At 47.3% G+C, this 13,825-nt stretch overlaps 1 protein-coding gene and 1 long non-coding RNA gene across 8 annotated transcripts in view; one reads left to right on the top strand and one right to left on the bottom strand.

Moving 5' to 3' along the window:
• Nucleotides 1-9,611, bottom strand: part of LOC134890107 (rab5 GDP/GTP exchange factor-like) — a 34,781-nt gene extending 25,170 nt beyond the window's left edge. The window contains exons 1-2 of one of the 6 annotated variants that reach the window (XM_063913432.1): nt 9,439-9,611; nt 6,393-6,616 (exon numbers count right to left, since the gene is read on the bottom strand). In XM_063913432.1, the coding sequence (XP_063769502.1) occupies nt 6,393-6,613 (221 nt within the window). In that variant the 5' untranslated portion in view covers nt 6,614-6,616; nt 9,439-9,611. The other 5 variants (XM_063913431.1, XM_063913428.1, XM_063913429.1 and 2 more) reach the window with 5 other exon arrangements.
• The window catches only part of LOC134890190 (uncharacterized), a 594,901-nt gene continuing 590,453 nt past the window's right edge, over nt 9,378-13,825 (top strand). Inside the window, exon 1 of one of the 2 annotated variants that reach the window (XR_010171333.1) lies at nt 9,378-9,868. This is a non-coding gene — a long non-coding RNA (uncharacterized LOC134890190). The remainder of the gene's footprint in view (nt 9,869-13,825) is intronic. The other variant, XR_010171331.1, reaches the window with a different exon arrangement.

Here is a 13,825-nt window from a genome sequence, read left to right on the forward strand (position 1 = left end):
ATCAACACCGGCTGACCCTGAAGCAGAGGCCTTGCTTGACTTAGGGCATTGTAAATGGCCCTTAGTTCCAGGATATTTATGTGAAATGACGTTTCCATGCTTGACCACAAGCCCTGGAAATTTCTTCCCTGTGTGACTGCTCCCCAGCCTCTCAGGCTGGCATCCGTGGTCACCAGGACCCAGTCCTGAATGCCGAATCTGCGGCCCTCTAGAAGATGAGCACTCTGCAACCACCACAGGAGAGACACCCTTGTCCTTGGAGACAGGGTTATCCGCTGATGCATCTGAAGATGCGATCCGGACCATTTGTCCAGCAGATCCCACTGAAAAGTCCTTGCGTGGAATCTGCCGAATGGAATCGCTTCGTAAGAAGCCACCATTTTTCCCAGGACCCTTGTGCATTGATGCACTGACACTTGGCCTGGTTTTAGGAGGTTCCTGACTAGCTCGGATAACTCCCTGGCTTTCTCCTCCGGGAGAAACACCTTTTTATGGACTGTGTCCAGAATCATCCCTAGGAACAGCAGACGTGTCGTCGGAATCAGCTGCGATTTTGGAATATTTAGAATCCACCCGTGCTGTCGTAGTACTACTTGAGATAGTGCTACTCCGACCTCTAACTGTTCCCTGGACCTTGCCCTTATCAGGAGATCGTCCAAGTAAGGGATAATTAAAACGCCTTTTCTTCGAAGAAGAATCATCATTTCGGCCATTACCTTGGTAAAGACCCGGGGTGCCGTGGACAATCCAAACGGCAGCGTCTGAAACTGATAATGACAGTTCTGTACCACAAACCTGAGGTACCCTTGGTGAGAAGGGCAAATTGGGACATGGAGGTAAGCATCCTTGATGTCCAGAGACACCATATAGTCCCCTTCTTCCAGGTTCGCTATCACTGCTCTGAGTGACTCCATCTTGAATTTGAACCTTTGTATGTAAGTGTTCAAGGATTTCAGATTTAAAATAGGTCTCACCGAGCCGTCCGGCTTCAGTACCACAAACAGCGTGGAATAATACCCCTTTCCCTGTTGTAGGAGGGGTACCTTGATTATCACCTGCTGGGAATACAGCTTGTGAATGGCTTCCAATACCGCCTCCCTGTCGGAGGGAGACGTTGGTAAAGCAGACTTCAGGAACCGGCGAGGGGGAGACGTCTCGAATTCCAATTTGTACCCCTGAGATACTACCTGCAGGATCCAGGGGTCCACTTGCGAGTGAGCCCACTGCGCGCTGAAATTCTTGAGACGGGCCCTCACCGTGCCTGAGTCCGCTTGTAAGGCCCCAGCGTCATGCTGAGGACTTGGCAGAAGCGGGGGAGGGCTTCTGTTCCTGGGAAGAGGCTGCCTGCTGCAGTCTTTTTTCCCTTCCTCTGCCCCGGGGCAGATATGAGTGGCCTTTTGCCCGCTTGCCCTTATGGGGACGAAAGGACTGAGCCTGAAAAGACGGTGTCTTTTTTTTGCTGAGAGGTGACCTGGGGTAAAAAGGTGGATTTCCCAGCCGTTGCCGTGGCCACCAGGTCCGATAGACCGACCCCAAATAACTCCTCCCCTTTATACGGCAATACTTCCATATGCCGTTTTGAATCCGCATCACCTGACCACTGTCGCGTCCATAACCCTCTTCTGGCAGAAATGGACAGCGCACTTACTCTTGATGCCAGAGTGCAAATATCCCTCTGTGCATCTCTCAATATTTTCAGTCAGGGAATCCGACCAAGCCACCCCAGCACTGCACATCCAGGCTGAGGCGATTGCTGGTCGCAGTATAATACCAGTATGTGTGTATATACTTTTAAGGATATTTTCCAGCTTCCTATCAGCTGGTTCCTTGAGGGCGGCCGTATCAGGAGACGGTAACGCCACTTGTTTTGATAAGCGTGTGAGCGCCTTATCTACCCTAGGGGGTGTTTCCCAACGCGCCCTAACCTCTGGCAGGAAAGGGTATAATGCCAATAATTTTTTAGAAATTAGCAGTTTTTTATCGGGGGAAACCCACGCTTCATCACACACCTCATTTAATTCATCTGATTCAGGAAAAACTACGGGTAGTTTTTTCACACCCCACATAATACCCTTTTTTGTGGTACTTGTAGTATCAGAAATGTTCAAAACCTCCTTCATTGCCGTGATCATGTAACGTGTGGCCCTACTGGAAAATACGTTTGTTTCCTCACCGTCGACACTGGAGTCAGTGTCCGTGTCTGGGTCTGTGTCGACCATCTGAGGTAACGGGCGCTTTAGAGCCCCCGACGGTGTTTGAGACGCCTGTACAGGTAATAACTGATTTGCCGGCTGTCTCATGTCGTCAACAGTCTTTTGTAAAGTGCTGACGCTATCACGTAATTCCTTCCATAAGACCATCCAGTCAGGTGTCGACTCCCTAGGGGGTGACATCACTATTACAGGCAATTGCTCCGCCTCCATACCATTTTCCTCCTCATACATGTCGACACAACGTACCGACACACAGCACACACACAGGGAATGCTCTGATAGAGGACAGGACCCCACTAGCCCTTTGGGGAGACAGAGGGAGAGTTTGCCAGCACACACCAGAGCGCTATATATATATACAGGGATAACCTTATATAAGTGTTTTTCCCTTATATAGCTGCTGTATTGATTTATCTGCCAAATTAGTGCCCCCCCTCTCTTGTTTTACCCTGTTTCTGTAGTGCAGGACTGCAGTGGAGAGTCAGGGAGCTTCCCTCCAACGGAGCTGTGAGGGAAAATGGCGCCAGTGTGCTGAGGAGATAGGCTCCGCCCCCTTCTCGGCGGCCTTTCTCCCGCTTTTTTAAGGAAAAACTGGCAGGGGTTAAATGCATCCATATAGCCCAGGAGCTATATGTGATGTATTTTTTGCCATCTAAGGTATTTTTATTGAGTCTCAGGGCGCCCCCCCCAGCGCCCTGCACCCTCAGTGACCGGAGTGTGAAGTGTGCTGAGAGCAATGGCGCACAGCTGCGGTGCTGTGCGCTACCTTATTGAAGACAGGATGTCTTCTGCCGCCGATTTTCCGGACCTCTTCTGCTCTTCTGGCTCTGTAAGGGGGACGGCGGCGCGGCTCTGGGACCCATCCATGGCTGGGCCTGTGATCGTCCCTCTGGAGCTAATGTCCAGTAGCCTAAGAAGCCCAATCCACTCTGCACGCAGGTGAGTTCGCTTCTTCTCCCCTTAGTCCCTCGATGCAGTGAGCCTGTTGCCAGCAGGACTCACTGAAAATAAAAAACCTAATTTAAACTTTTACTCTAAGCAGCTCAGGAGAGCCACCTAGATTGCACCCTTCTCGTTCGGGCACAAAAATCTAACTGAGGCTTGGAGGAGGGTCATAGGGGGAGGAGCCAGTGCACACCAGCTAGTCCTAAAGCTTTTACTTTTGTGCCCAGTCTCCTGCGGAGCCGCTATTCCCCATGGTCCTTTCGGAGTTCCCAGCATCCACTAGGACGTCAGAGAAAATATGTTTTAATCCATGAACTGTTAAACAATGTTCACTCCCTGATTATTGGTTTTAATGGTGCTTTATGCCAGCACTGGTATGTTCTTATTCCAGTAGTAGTCAAATGCATACAACAGACACGAATTGTAGTGTTCTGATGAAGGCAGCAGACAAAGCTATGAAATCACTTTAAATCAACTTAACATGAACACTGCTGGTAGCCACCATAAAGCCAGGGCCATAACTATGGTGGTGCGACATGAGGCACCGCAAGGCAGGGGGCGCTGTCCTGCAGCACCTGTCAATGTTCTGTTTTAATCAATTTCACTGCAACCTCCCTGTTCTTTAATCCCCGGAATCACCTGGCTGCCCCTATCTTCCCTTCTCATCCCTAAGCACCTCCTCTCACACTGCATTGCCAGGGCTCACCTTATGTCCATATTTGAAAAAAAAATATTTTTCTGTCCCAGGGCGCTAGTATGTCTAGTTACGGCTCTGCACAAAGCCATATTCTCATATTCTCTTGACCAGGTTTACAACAGATTGTTTAACTGCCTGTACAGCTATGGGGTGTGTAAGAAGATGATCTCCTGTGAAGTCTCCAGGGAAAGTCACATTGCCAGAACTGATAGAAGTAATACAATTTTCAGAACATTTTACCAACAAATTACAGAAAACAACTACATTATATAATGTAACTTCTAAAGGGCCCCATACACTAGAGCGATAATGCCCGATTTCAGCCCAATTGGGGCATTTGGCCCGATATATCGGCTGAAATCGGGCATTTTAGAGGTGTTCCCGAACTGATCCGATGCTCGTTCCCGTGAGCAATGTCGGATCAGATCCTCCAGATTGAATGTGCTGCACATTCAATCTGGTCCGACCTGGGGGCATGGTTTGGGATCGCCTATATATACCGTATGCAAATGGGCAGCATACGATATATATCTTGGCCGATTCTGCCCCCCGGGAGGATGCCAGGGTGATCGCCTGCGATCACCTCTGACATGAGATCGTTGTAGTGTATGGGGCCCTTAACTTTGTTCGCTTGTAATATGAACACTTTACAAAATACAAGTTTTGAGCTTATTATCGCAATTTATCATGTAACACATACACATTTGGACAAATTTATTGGGACCCTAACAGCTCACTGAAACAATGCTTCATTCCTCCTGAAAAGTGATATTAAAAGCTATTGTCTCATGTATACATGCGTGCCTCTGCTATACCATAGACTAAAGCAAAGAAACATAGAATTTGATGGCAGATAAGAACCACTTGGCCAATCTAGTTTGCCCTACACACATGCTTACATACTGGGGTTAATTTGTGTCGGGAGCCAATTAACCCTAGTATACTTTTGGAGTGTGGGAGGAAACCAGAGTACCCTTGAGAAAAAACATGCAAGCACGGGAGAATATTCAAACTCTACACAGTTAGGGCCATGTGGGAATTTGAACCCATGTGAGGCAGTAATGCTAACCATTACACTATACGTACTGCGAATGGTGTGAAAACAGATAAAGGATTGCTTAGTCTCCCAAAACATTCTAAAATGGCCTAGATAGATTTGTTGGTACACCTTAGAAAGATCATAAATAATTGGATTATAGTGATATTTCAAAGTAATTGCTTTATTAAATTAGCATCACAGGTCTTCATTCTTCTAACCAGTCATGCAGCCTATTTCAAAGGAGAAAAGTAGTCAGGATGTTGATTGGTATCATCATGTGCACCACACTGAAAATGGACCAGATACAGCAAAGAGCTGTCTGAGAAGATCAGAAAGAAATTTTTTGGCAAGCCTGTTAAAGGTAAAGGCTGTAAAACTATCACCAAGCAGCTACAATTGCATATATTATTAAGAAGTTTAAAGTCCATGGGACTGTAGCCAATCTCCCTGGACGCAGCCACAAGAGGAAAATTGACCCCAGGTAAACAGAAGGATTGTAAGAATGGTAATAAAAAGAGCTAAAGAAAACCTCCAAGATCAAGGTACGTCAGTGTCTGATTGCACCATCCAACACTTTTTGAGTGACAGTGGGTTCCATGGAAGAGGACCAACAGGACTCGACTTTTGAAAAAACAACATAAGAAGGCAAATTGTAATTTTTAAAAAATGTTTATTGACACAATGCTTCTGGGAGAATGGACAGATGAGTCAAAACTGGAGCTTTTTAGCAAGGCACATTAACTCTATATTCACAGATGAAAAAATTCAGCTAGAAAAGAACACCATACCTAATGCGAAACATAGAGGAAACTTTGTTATGTTTTGGGGCTACTTTGTTGCATCTGACATGGGGTGCCTTAAATCTATACAGGGCACAATGATATCTCAAGACTATCAAGGCATTTTGGAGTGAAACATACTGCCCAGTGTCAGAAAGCTATGTCTCAGTGTCAGGTCATGGGTCCTTCCAAAGGATGATTACCAAAACACACAACTAAAGCATTCAAGACTGGACAAAAAAAAATAACATTGGACTGTTCTGAATTGGCCTTCTATGAGCCCTGGTCTAAATCTGACAGCTCTATGAAAAAAGCTGAAAGATTCAGTCTGGAGAAGGCACCCATCAAACCTGAGACAGTTAGAGTAGTTTGCTCAGTAAGAGTTGGCCAAACTACCTGTTGATATGTACAGAGGTCTCAATGAATACTACAGAAATCGTCAATTGTGTAACTATTTTAAATATTCTGCTTAATCAAAAATCTAATGCAAAGTCCAATATTTTATAAATATGGAATAAACAATGCTGGATGCTAATTCCTTTTGTCACTTTCAAATGAAAAACATGGGTTCTTTTTTCATGGAGGGGTACCAACAAATTTGTCCATGTCTGTATTTTTTAACCCATGCCGCATTTCAAGTCATATAACACTGCCCCATGGTCAGAGTCTTGCCTAAACCAATGACTACGCCATTATGTTATTGTGAAGATTGTCCCTACCTGTTTGTAAGAGACTGAGCCTGCTGTCTCTTCTGGATCCAGCACCTGGAACAATACCCATGCCATGCTGGGTTTCCAAAGAAGCCACACTTCTTTCTGCACATCTCTGGGTGGTAGAGAAATCCTTGGAGTTGGAAAGATACATGGTCATTGTGAAAATGGGCAAGATTCTGTCCATGATGAAACGATATCTGGTCCTGACCTGGCGATGCAAAACTCATAATCTGTAAGGATAAGAAACAGCATATGGAGATCTATTTTATACGGAACACTACCAATTTCAATTGCACTGGACAATTGGATAGTTAAAACAATTATACATTATTTACAAAACAGCAGAATCCTAATTTTTATTTAGCCAGGTCCCAAATAATTTCTGTCATTTAACATAATTATTTATGGTACATTTTGTTTCATTTATAAAAATTTTTACTTTAATGTCTAATTAGGCCCACCTTAATATAACAAGTACAGAACTCTTATCAACAAATAATAACATGAAAATTTGACTTAAGTTTCTAGACCTCCTGTTGGTATTAACCCAATTGCTGCAACAGTGAATGGCCTGGGAGACATTTAGGGGGGAATTCAATTAAGGGCACATGATTTCGCCCTGCCAAATCAGTGTGGCAGAAATCGCACTTTACGGCAGCACTATCTCGCACAAAACAGCTCGCACCCCCTAGGGTTGCGAGCAGTTCTTTGTGAATTCGGGATTCGGCCTGGCTGGTCGGTCAAAGACAGCAACAAGATTAGTTGTGAACCTTGGTTTACCAATTATTCTGAATGGACAACATACATAGCTCCGCCTTTTTAACATAACTCCTTAGCCAATCACTATCAATACAACTGCATATAAACTAGGAGATAGTTTAACACTTAATAACTGGCTGAACATTTAAAAAGTAATTTGAATTACTGTGACTGCATTGCATGCAGGGATATAAATGTGGATATTCACCAGCAGGCAGAGTTACACACATCACACCACCTATATCCATGCACTTGTTAAAGCAGCCGAGCAATCATCACTATCAGCATGTATTTGTGCCAGTCATACACATCTGAGTCAAATTATTATGACCACCAGCTAATAGCCAGAGTAACCGCAGCTAGATGGGCCGAACTGTTGTTTTAGACACACGTCTGGTAGCTGGGTGTAGTATGGCATACCGGCGCCGGAATCCCGACCGCTGTATATCGACAGCGTGGCGAGCGCAAATGAGCCCCTTGCGGGCTCACTGCGCTCACCACGCTGCGGTCATGGTGGCGCGCTACGCTATCTATTCTCCCTCCAGGGGGGTCGTGGACCCCCAAGAGGGAGAAACGGTGTTGGTATACCGGCTGTAGGGATTTCGGCGGGACGGGACCCCGACAGCCGGCAAACTGAAGACCACCCCTGGTAGCCATGTTAATTTTCACGGTGCGCTGTAGCATGTCAGTCGGCCCTCACGCACATTGGTAGCCGACGTTCACCTCTCACATCAATGGTACATGGTGCTCCGCAGTTTCCACGTCAGTTATTCGCAATGGTGCCATTTGTCCAGCCACGAGACATCTTCACCACAGCAGCACGCAAACAGTTCACAAACTGCGCTGTTTCAAAAATACTGCCACCCTTGGACCGAAAAGCCGATAATCAACACTTTTTTGCAGCTCGGATTAATCGCCCCTTCTACCCATGACAGCAAGTGATATGTGTGCAGACGGCCTATCGCACACCTTATATAACCCCCAAGCCAGTGCACAAGACGTGACGTACTTCATGGGCTACGCGCTGCTGACGTCAAATGTAGGAGGTGGTCATAATAATGTGACTCGGTCATGTTACTGCTGCAAGAGTACCATCCCAAATCAAACGATTCTCTACATACACTCAACTCAGTATGACCCATAATTCCACCTACACTCCTTCAAAGCACTTATCCTATATGCAACGGACCTGTTTCTACACAGTTACGCCCATTAGCAATTGAGTGGCGTGCACTCAGTCACAGAGCATGTGTAGTGCTAAAAGTATATGTGTAATTCTGCTTCAGTCTCAACGTTTCTCTTACGTCCTAGAGGATGCTGGGGGTCCATTTAGTACCATGGGGTATAGACGGGTCCACTAGGAGCCATTTTTTTCAACAGAAATGTCAGACATAAGACTATAAACAGCTAAAAATATACACTTTCTAACACAATTATACTGTACATCTTGTCACACCCAGTATACAGCTGGGTACCGTACACACTACAAGACCATTCTGAACAACCATCACGTAGTGTGTACACACAATTCATAGTGATGTGCTGAACATTAAATGGGACGATACGACGTGATGTAATAACATTTGAATGTTACAATATATTGCAATGTCATGCGGCGGATAGTGCAGTGTGTATGAGGATGTGATATAGCACTAAATTGCATTGTCGCTGGGTCAGTGGATCGCTGAGCTGTGTACCCATATATGATCGGGCATACTGCCTACCTGACCCTCTCCATAAGGGAGAAAATGCTCTGTTCCTGGACTTTCCTGGTAATGTATGATTGCCATCACCTGTGGTGAAAAACCTTTCTTATCAATTAACTAGCTCACCACAGGTGATGGCAATCATACATTACCAGGAAAGTCCAGGAACAGAGCATTTTCTCCCTCATGCAGAGGGTCAGGTAGGCAAGTATGGTGTAATGTAGGACAGGTGCGGGGAGCACCGGCCACACCTGACGCCTAAACCCGACTCTCAGACACCGGGGGATGTAAGGTTTTATCTACATGAATTACATCGCCCCCTGCTCGTCACCCACCACACGAGGGGCAGTCACCCGAATAAATACCCAGAGGGTCACTGCGCGTACTTGTCACCGAGGTGTCACATGCCCAGATCTCAGCTGATCGCCTTTTTCCGGGTTCGGAGCAACCAATGACGGTAGCTCGAAGCAGGAAGTGTCACATGTTACCATGGAGACTAACCAGCGGCGGCGGAAGTCAGGTGTGTGTAGGGTGTTGACGATCGGTTGGTTCTATATCGGAGTGGGAGAAGGGACCTTCTGACGTACCTAGGGGAGGAGAGCCGTCACCAGGGGGAGGAGCTACGGCCGAACAAGGTACCCGAAAAGTACCCTCGCGGGCTCGTTTCGCTCGCCACGCTTCGGGCTTCGCTCGCCACCTAATTACTAAAGGTAATAGTTGGTGACGTGGATACTAGAGCAACTGTACCGCTGGCGTAGCTCCTCCCCCTTGTGTCGTGGCTCCTCCCCCTGACGGAAAAGGTCCCTTAGGCCACTTGGATCTAGCCTCAACCGTTGACGATCGGGCGGGCATCCCTCCTGTGCTGCTGCTGCACTGCAGCTGCTGTTATTGTTCCCGTGAGTGTCATCTGTATGACTGTCCTGGGGCTCCCCAGCCTGGGCTGTTGTATGTGTGGGTCAGTTCAGCAATAGGTGATTCATATGTGAGCACCCACCTATATAAGACAGACTGGATCAGGTAACTTTAATAAAAAATTAAATATATATAGGAAATTCTTATAGGCATTGCTCTTTATCTCTCTGTACCTGGACAGACTTTTCACTAGGTAGCACCAACTTTATTTATGTTCCTTATGCTATATTTCTTGTAAAAAACCAAAGGCATGTATGTTTTACCACCAGCATTTATATTCAAAGACGAAATAACATAAATATCTGGATTTACATTTATTACTAGGTGACTCATCGTGCCCTGAGGGCGCTCCTCACACCATCGGAAGGGGCTGCGCCCCCTTAACCCTTGCACACCCTTGGGCTTGCAACATTTTTATTATATGGAGTATTACCGGCAATCATAATTTTGTGAAATATTGCATGGACAAAGCGCGTGCGATGGTTAAGGGGCCGTAGCACCTTGTGGCGACGCGAACAGCACATGCAGGGCACGATGAATCACCTAGTAGGTGCTGTGGTTGGGTGGGGGAGGGGTGGTTGCGGGGGTGCCGCAGATGGGGGAGGGTATCTGGAGGTGCTATGGTTGGAGGAGGGGTGGATGGGGGAGGGGGTCTGGAGGGGCTGCAGGTGGGGGAGGGGCAGGCGTGATGTGGGTGGGGGAGGGGCACGCACAGGGTTGTGGCGGCGGATGGGGGAGGGGTTCCGGAGGTGCTGCGGGTGAGGAAGGGGCGGGTGCGTGCCAGGTGGTGGTCTGTAGGCACCGTGGGTGGGGGAGGGGCAGGTAGGGGTGTGCTGCGGGAGGGGGTCTGGAGGCACTGTGGAGGGTAGGGGGCCTGGAGGCACCACGGGTGGGAGGTCCGGGGGCGCTGTGGGTGGTGGTGGGGTGGTGCCGCGGGTGGGGGAGGGGCACTGTATATACATCATACCATTCACACATGATACACTGTACACATACCTCATGCACTCACTATACACAATACACCACACACACAATCTGCTGGAGCAGCAGCGCTGTAGTGAAGTGGATGCGCGCTCCCTCACGCTTGCTGCTGGCGGTGCTCCTGCTGTCCGGGTAACGGCGGCGGGGGCTCCGAGTCGGGGGTGCACCTGGGCTGCAGCAGGTGACGGGCGGGAGCGCACCGGGCAGGGACATGCGCAGGGCGCGCCCCCTGCGGCTGACAGAAACTCGGGAGAGGGGATCCTTGGTGCCCGCAGCAGCAGCAGCAACGGCAGGAGGCGGCCTCATCATCCGCCTCATGGCATCCAGTGGCCGGGCTCAGCCTCCCTCCTAACCCCAGCGCAGGAGCCAGGAACCGCGGGGAGGACGACGCCTCCGGCCAGGAAGATGGCGGTGAGGTATTTGGCCAGATCTGTGACTCTGACTCTGCCCAGTGCTGTGACTCCGCCCAGCGTTATACACACAGTCACAGAGTCACAGATCTGGGCTAATATATAGGAGATTAGTCTTTACAAAACAGCTACATACAATACAGCACAGCACTATGCGTTGAGGGATCATCTCCAATACAATGATTTGGAACAGTCCCTGTTTTCCTCGGAGAGCACTTGCTGAGTGGTGTGCTACAAGCGCCATTTGTCTTTCCCTATCACCTGTGATGCTGCATTCAGTTCATTAGTGTAGTACCTGTCAGCTCAAGCTGGAGGCATTTTCTTCAGGTACATGTACTTGTGTTGCCTGTCACTGCACCACTAATGAAATAACCTGTAAAGAAGAGCAGGTGGTTAGTGTTAGACTCCACTCTTTCCTTCAGTAATAATAGATACTAGTGACTGAGGAGGAATAGGGAAAAGTATTTTCTTAATGTTTACAATGTTGACTGCTGTCACTGCTGCATCAGGTGACTTTAAGAGCTGATTGTCCCGTTAGACTTGCAGAATATAATGCATGTAATGCAGAGTTGAATGAACAGCTATTGGCTAAGGTGTGTCTTGTATGAATTTGCAGTATGAATGTTAGCAAAATGGGTGCACGCTAGTGTGGGAAATATAAAGTCATGCGCATTTCAATCGCATCTACATTGCTGACCACAGAGGTATAACTGGACTAAAATGGGGCGTTCTCAGCTAGTCAAAGTTCAGTGAGAAAAGTACGGTCTGGGGGGGGGGGGGATTCAATTGTTTATCTCGCCGGAAGCTATTAGATGGCGCACAACGGAGCAATATTGTTGATTTATTCTAGCACGAACAGATGCCGACGCAAGCATTTCAGCTTGCATGATGTGGGCACCGGTGGATGGGGCAGGCAGAGGGAAGCCCACCCAGAATCCAGCCTCCTCTCCTGCAGCAGCCATGAGCACAGTGGGTTCCACCCCGTTCCAGCCCAATTTAACCCCTGCCAATGGGCCGGATGCACTTGGGCCGTGAGTTTGACATGCATGATGTACATAGGGTTCAGTTATTGCAACTTTCAGTTTAACAGTGGTGTTTACACTATCAGAGTTTTACAGAAGCAAGTCTGAATGTCATCACAATGTAGAAAAGCGTTGTAGTATTGAGGGTGTAGAAAGGGAGGTGACCCTGGAAGAACAAAATCCAAAACACAGGAGCAATCTCGCTGCTACTAATAGCATGGTCCCCAATGATAGGGAATCGTCAAGGCTTCTCACAAGCTGGGGCGTTAGTCAAAATTCAGCCCGTTACCCCACTAGGGAGGGAGGAGTTTCTGACATTACGCCCAGTGGGATTAGAAGAAACCAATCTGTTGAGTTAGGTCGGTACATTGGTACCCACCGCAGAATGACCAAATCTGAATAGTATGTTTGCAGTTGCTGTCCTGGGCCAGTAACTGTGTGGAAGTGATAAAATTGGACCTTCTTCCAACCAGCTATGTTGTGTAGTGTATTTTGTTGGGTTAAAATGTTAATATCTGAAATGCATTATAATGGTTAACGAATGACCTAGACACAAGGTAACCCCGTCATACTTAAGCAGATTATAAGTATTCTACGTAGAAATATATTACAAGGGATGTGCATTAAGTTTTCGAATGCAGAGGAGTCTATGCAAAGGTGCATGCGCTTAAACCGCGCGGTGAAGCAGCTGGACCAGTCCGAAACAGGTATGTCCTCTACATGCTGGATGATGGTATTCACTGCAGATTCTGGTGACTTCGAATCCCATGCATCTTGCACTTCATTTCTGGGAATACGAAAAAGTTGCGGGAGTGCCAGGTCTGGACTGTACGGCAGATGACCAAGCTCCTGGATGCGTTCATTGGCCATAAAATCCACCACTTTGCCAGACTTGTGGGCAGGTGCATTGTAACAGAGAAGGGCACCATGAACGCAAGCTCTTGTACTACACCTAAAAATGGCTTCCAGCACTTGCGGCAGGCAATTGCGAACATGAAACCTAGTGTTATCATGAAGGCTACAGTGCATCCGGAAAGTATTCACAGCGCTTCACTTTTTCAAAATTTTGTTATGTTACAGCCTTATTCCAAAATGGAATAAATTAATTTTTTCCCTCAAAATTCTACACAAAATACCCCATATGACAACGTGAAAAAAGTTTTTTTTTTTTAGATTTTTGCAAATTTATTAAAAATTAAAAAATGAAGAAATCACATGCACAGCGCGGTCTCAGACCAGAGAATTTATCTATATACCTATATAAGTATATTACTTCTGTGTTACGGTCACATTCCCTGTCGTTTATTCTACAGGTTATTGTATTTGTCTGGCTATATAATCGTACAGTATAGTCCAATTGTTTACATTGGGCCTAATTCAGACCTGATCGCTGGGCTGCATTTTCGTACAGCGGGCGATCAGGTCTAAACTGCGCATGAGTATGCACCGCAATGTGCAGGCACGTCGCACGGGTACAAAGCGGATCGCCGCTCAGCGATGGGTTTGTGCAAAGGATCTGTTCGCACGGGTATTCGCAAGGAGATTGACAGGAAGAAGGCGTTTGTGGGTGTCAACTTGACCATTTTCTGGGAGTGTTTGGAAAAATGCAAGCGTGTCCAAGCGTTTGCAGGGAGGGTTCCTGACAACCG

This window comes from Pseudophryne corroboree, chromosome 1, assembly GCF_028390025.1.
Source record: "Pseudophryne corroboree isolate aPseCor3 chromosome 1, aPseCor3.hap2, whole genome shotgun sequence".
NCBI classification, from domain to species: domain Eukaryota; kingdom Metazoa; phylum Chordata; class Amphibia; order Anura; family Myobatrachidae; genus Pseudophryne; species Pseudophryne corroboree.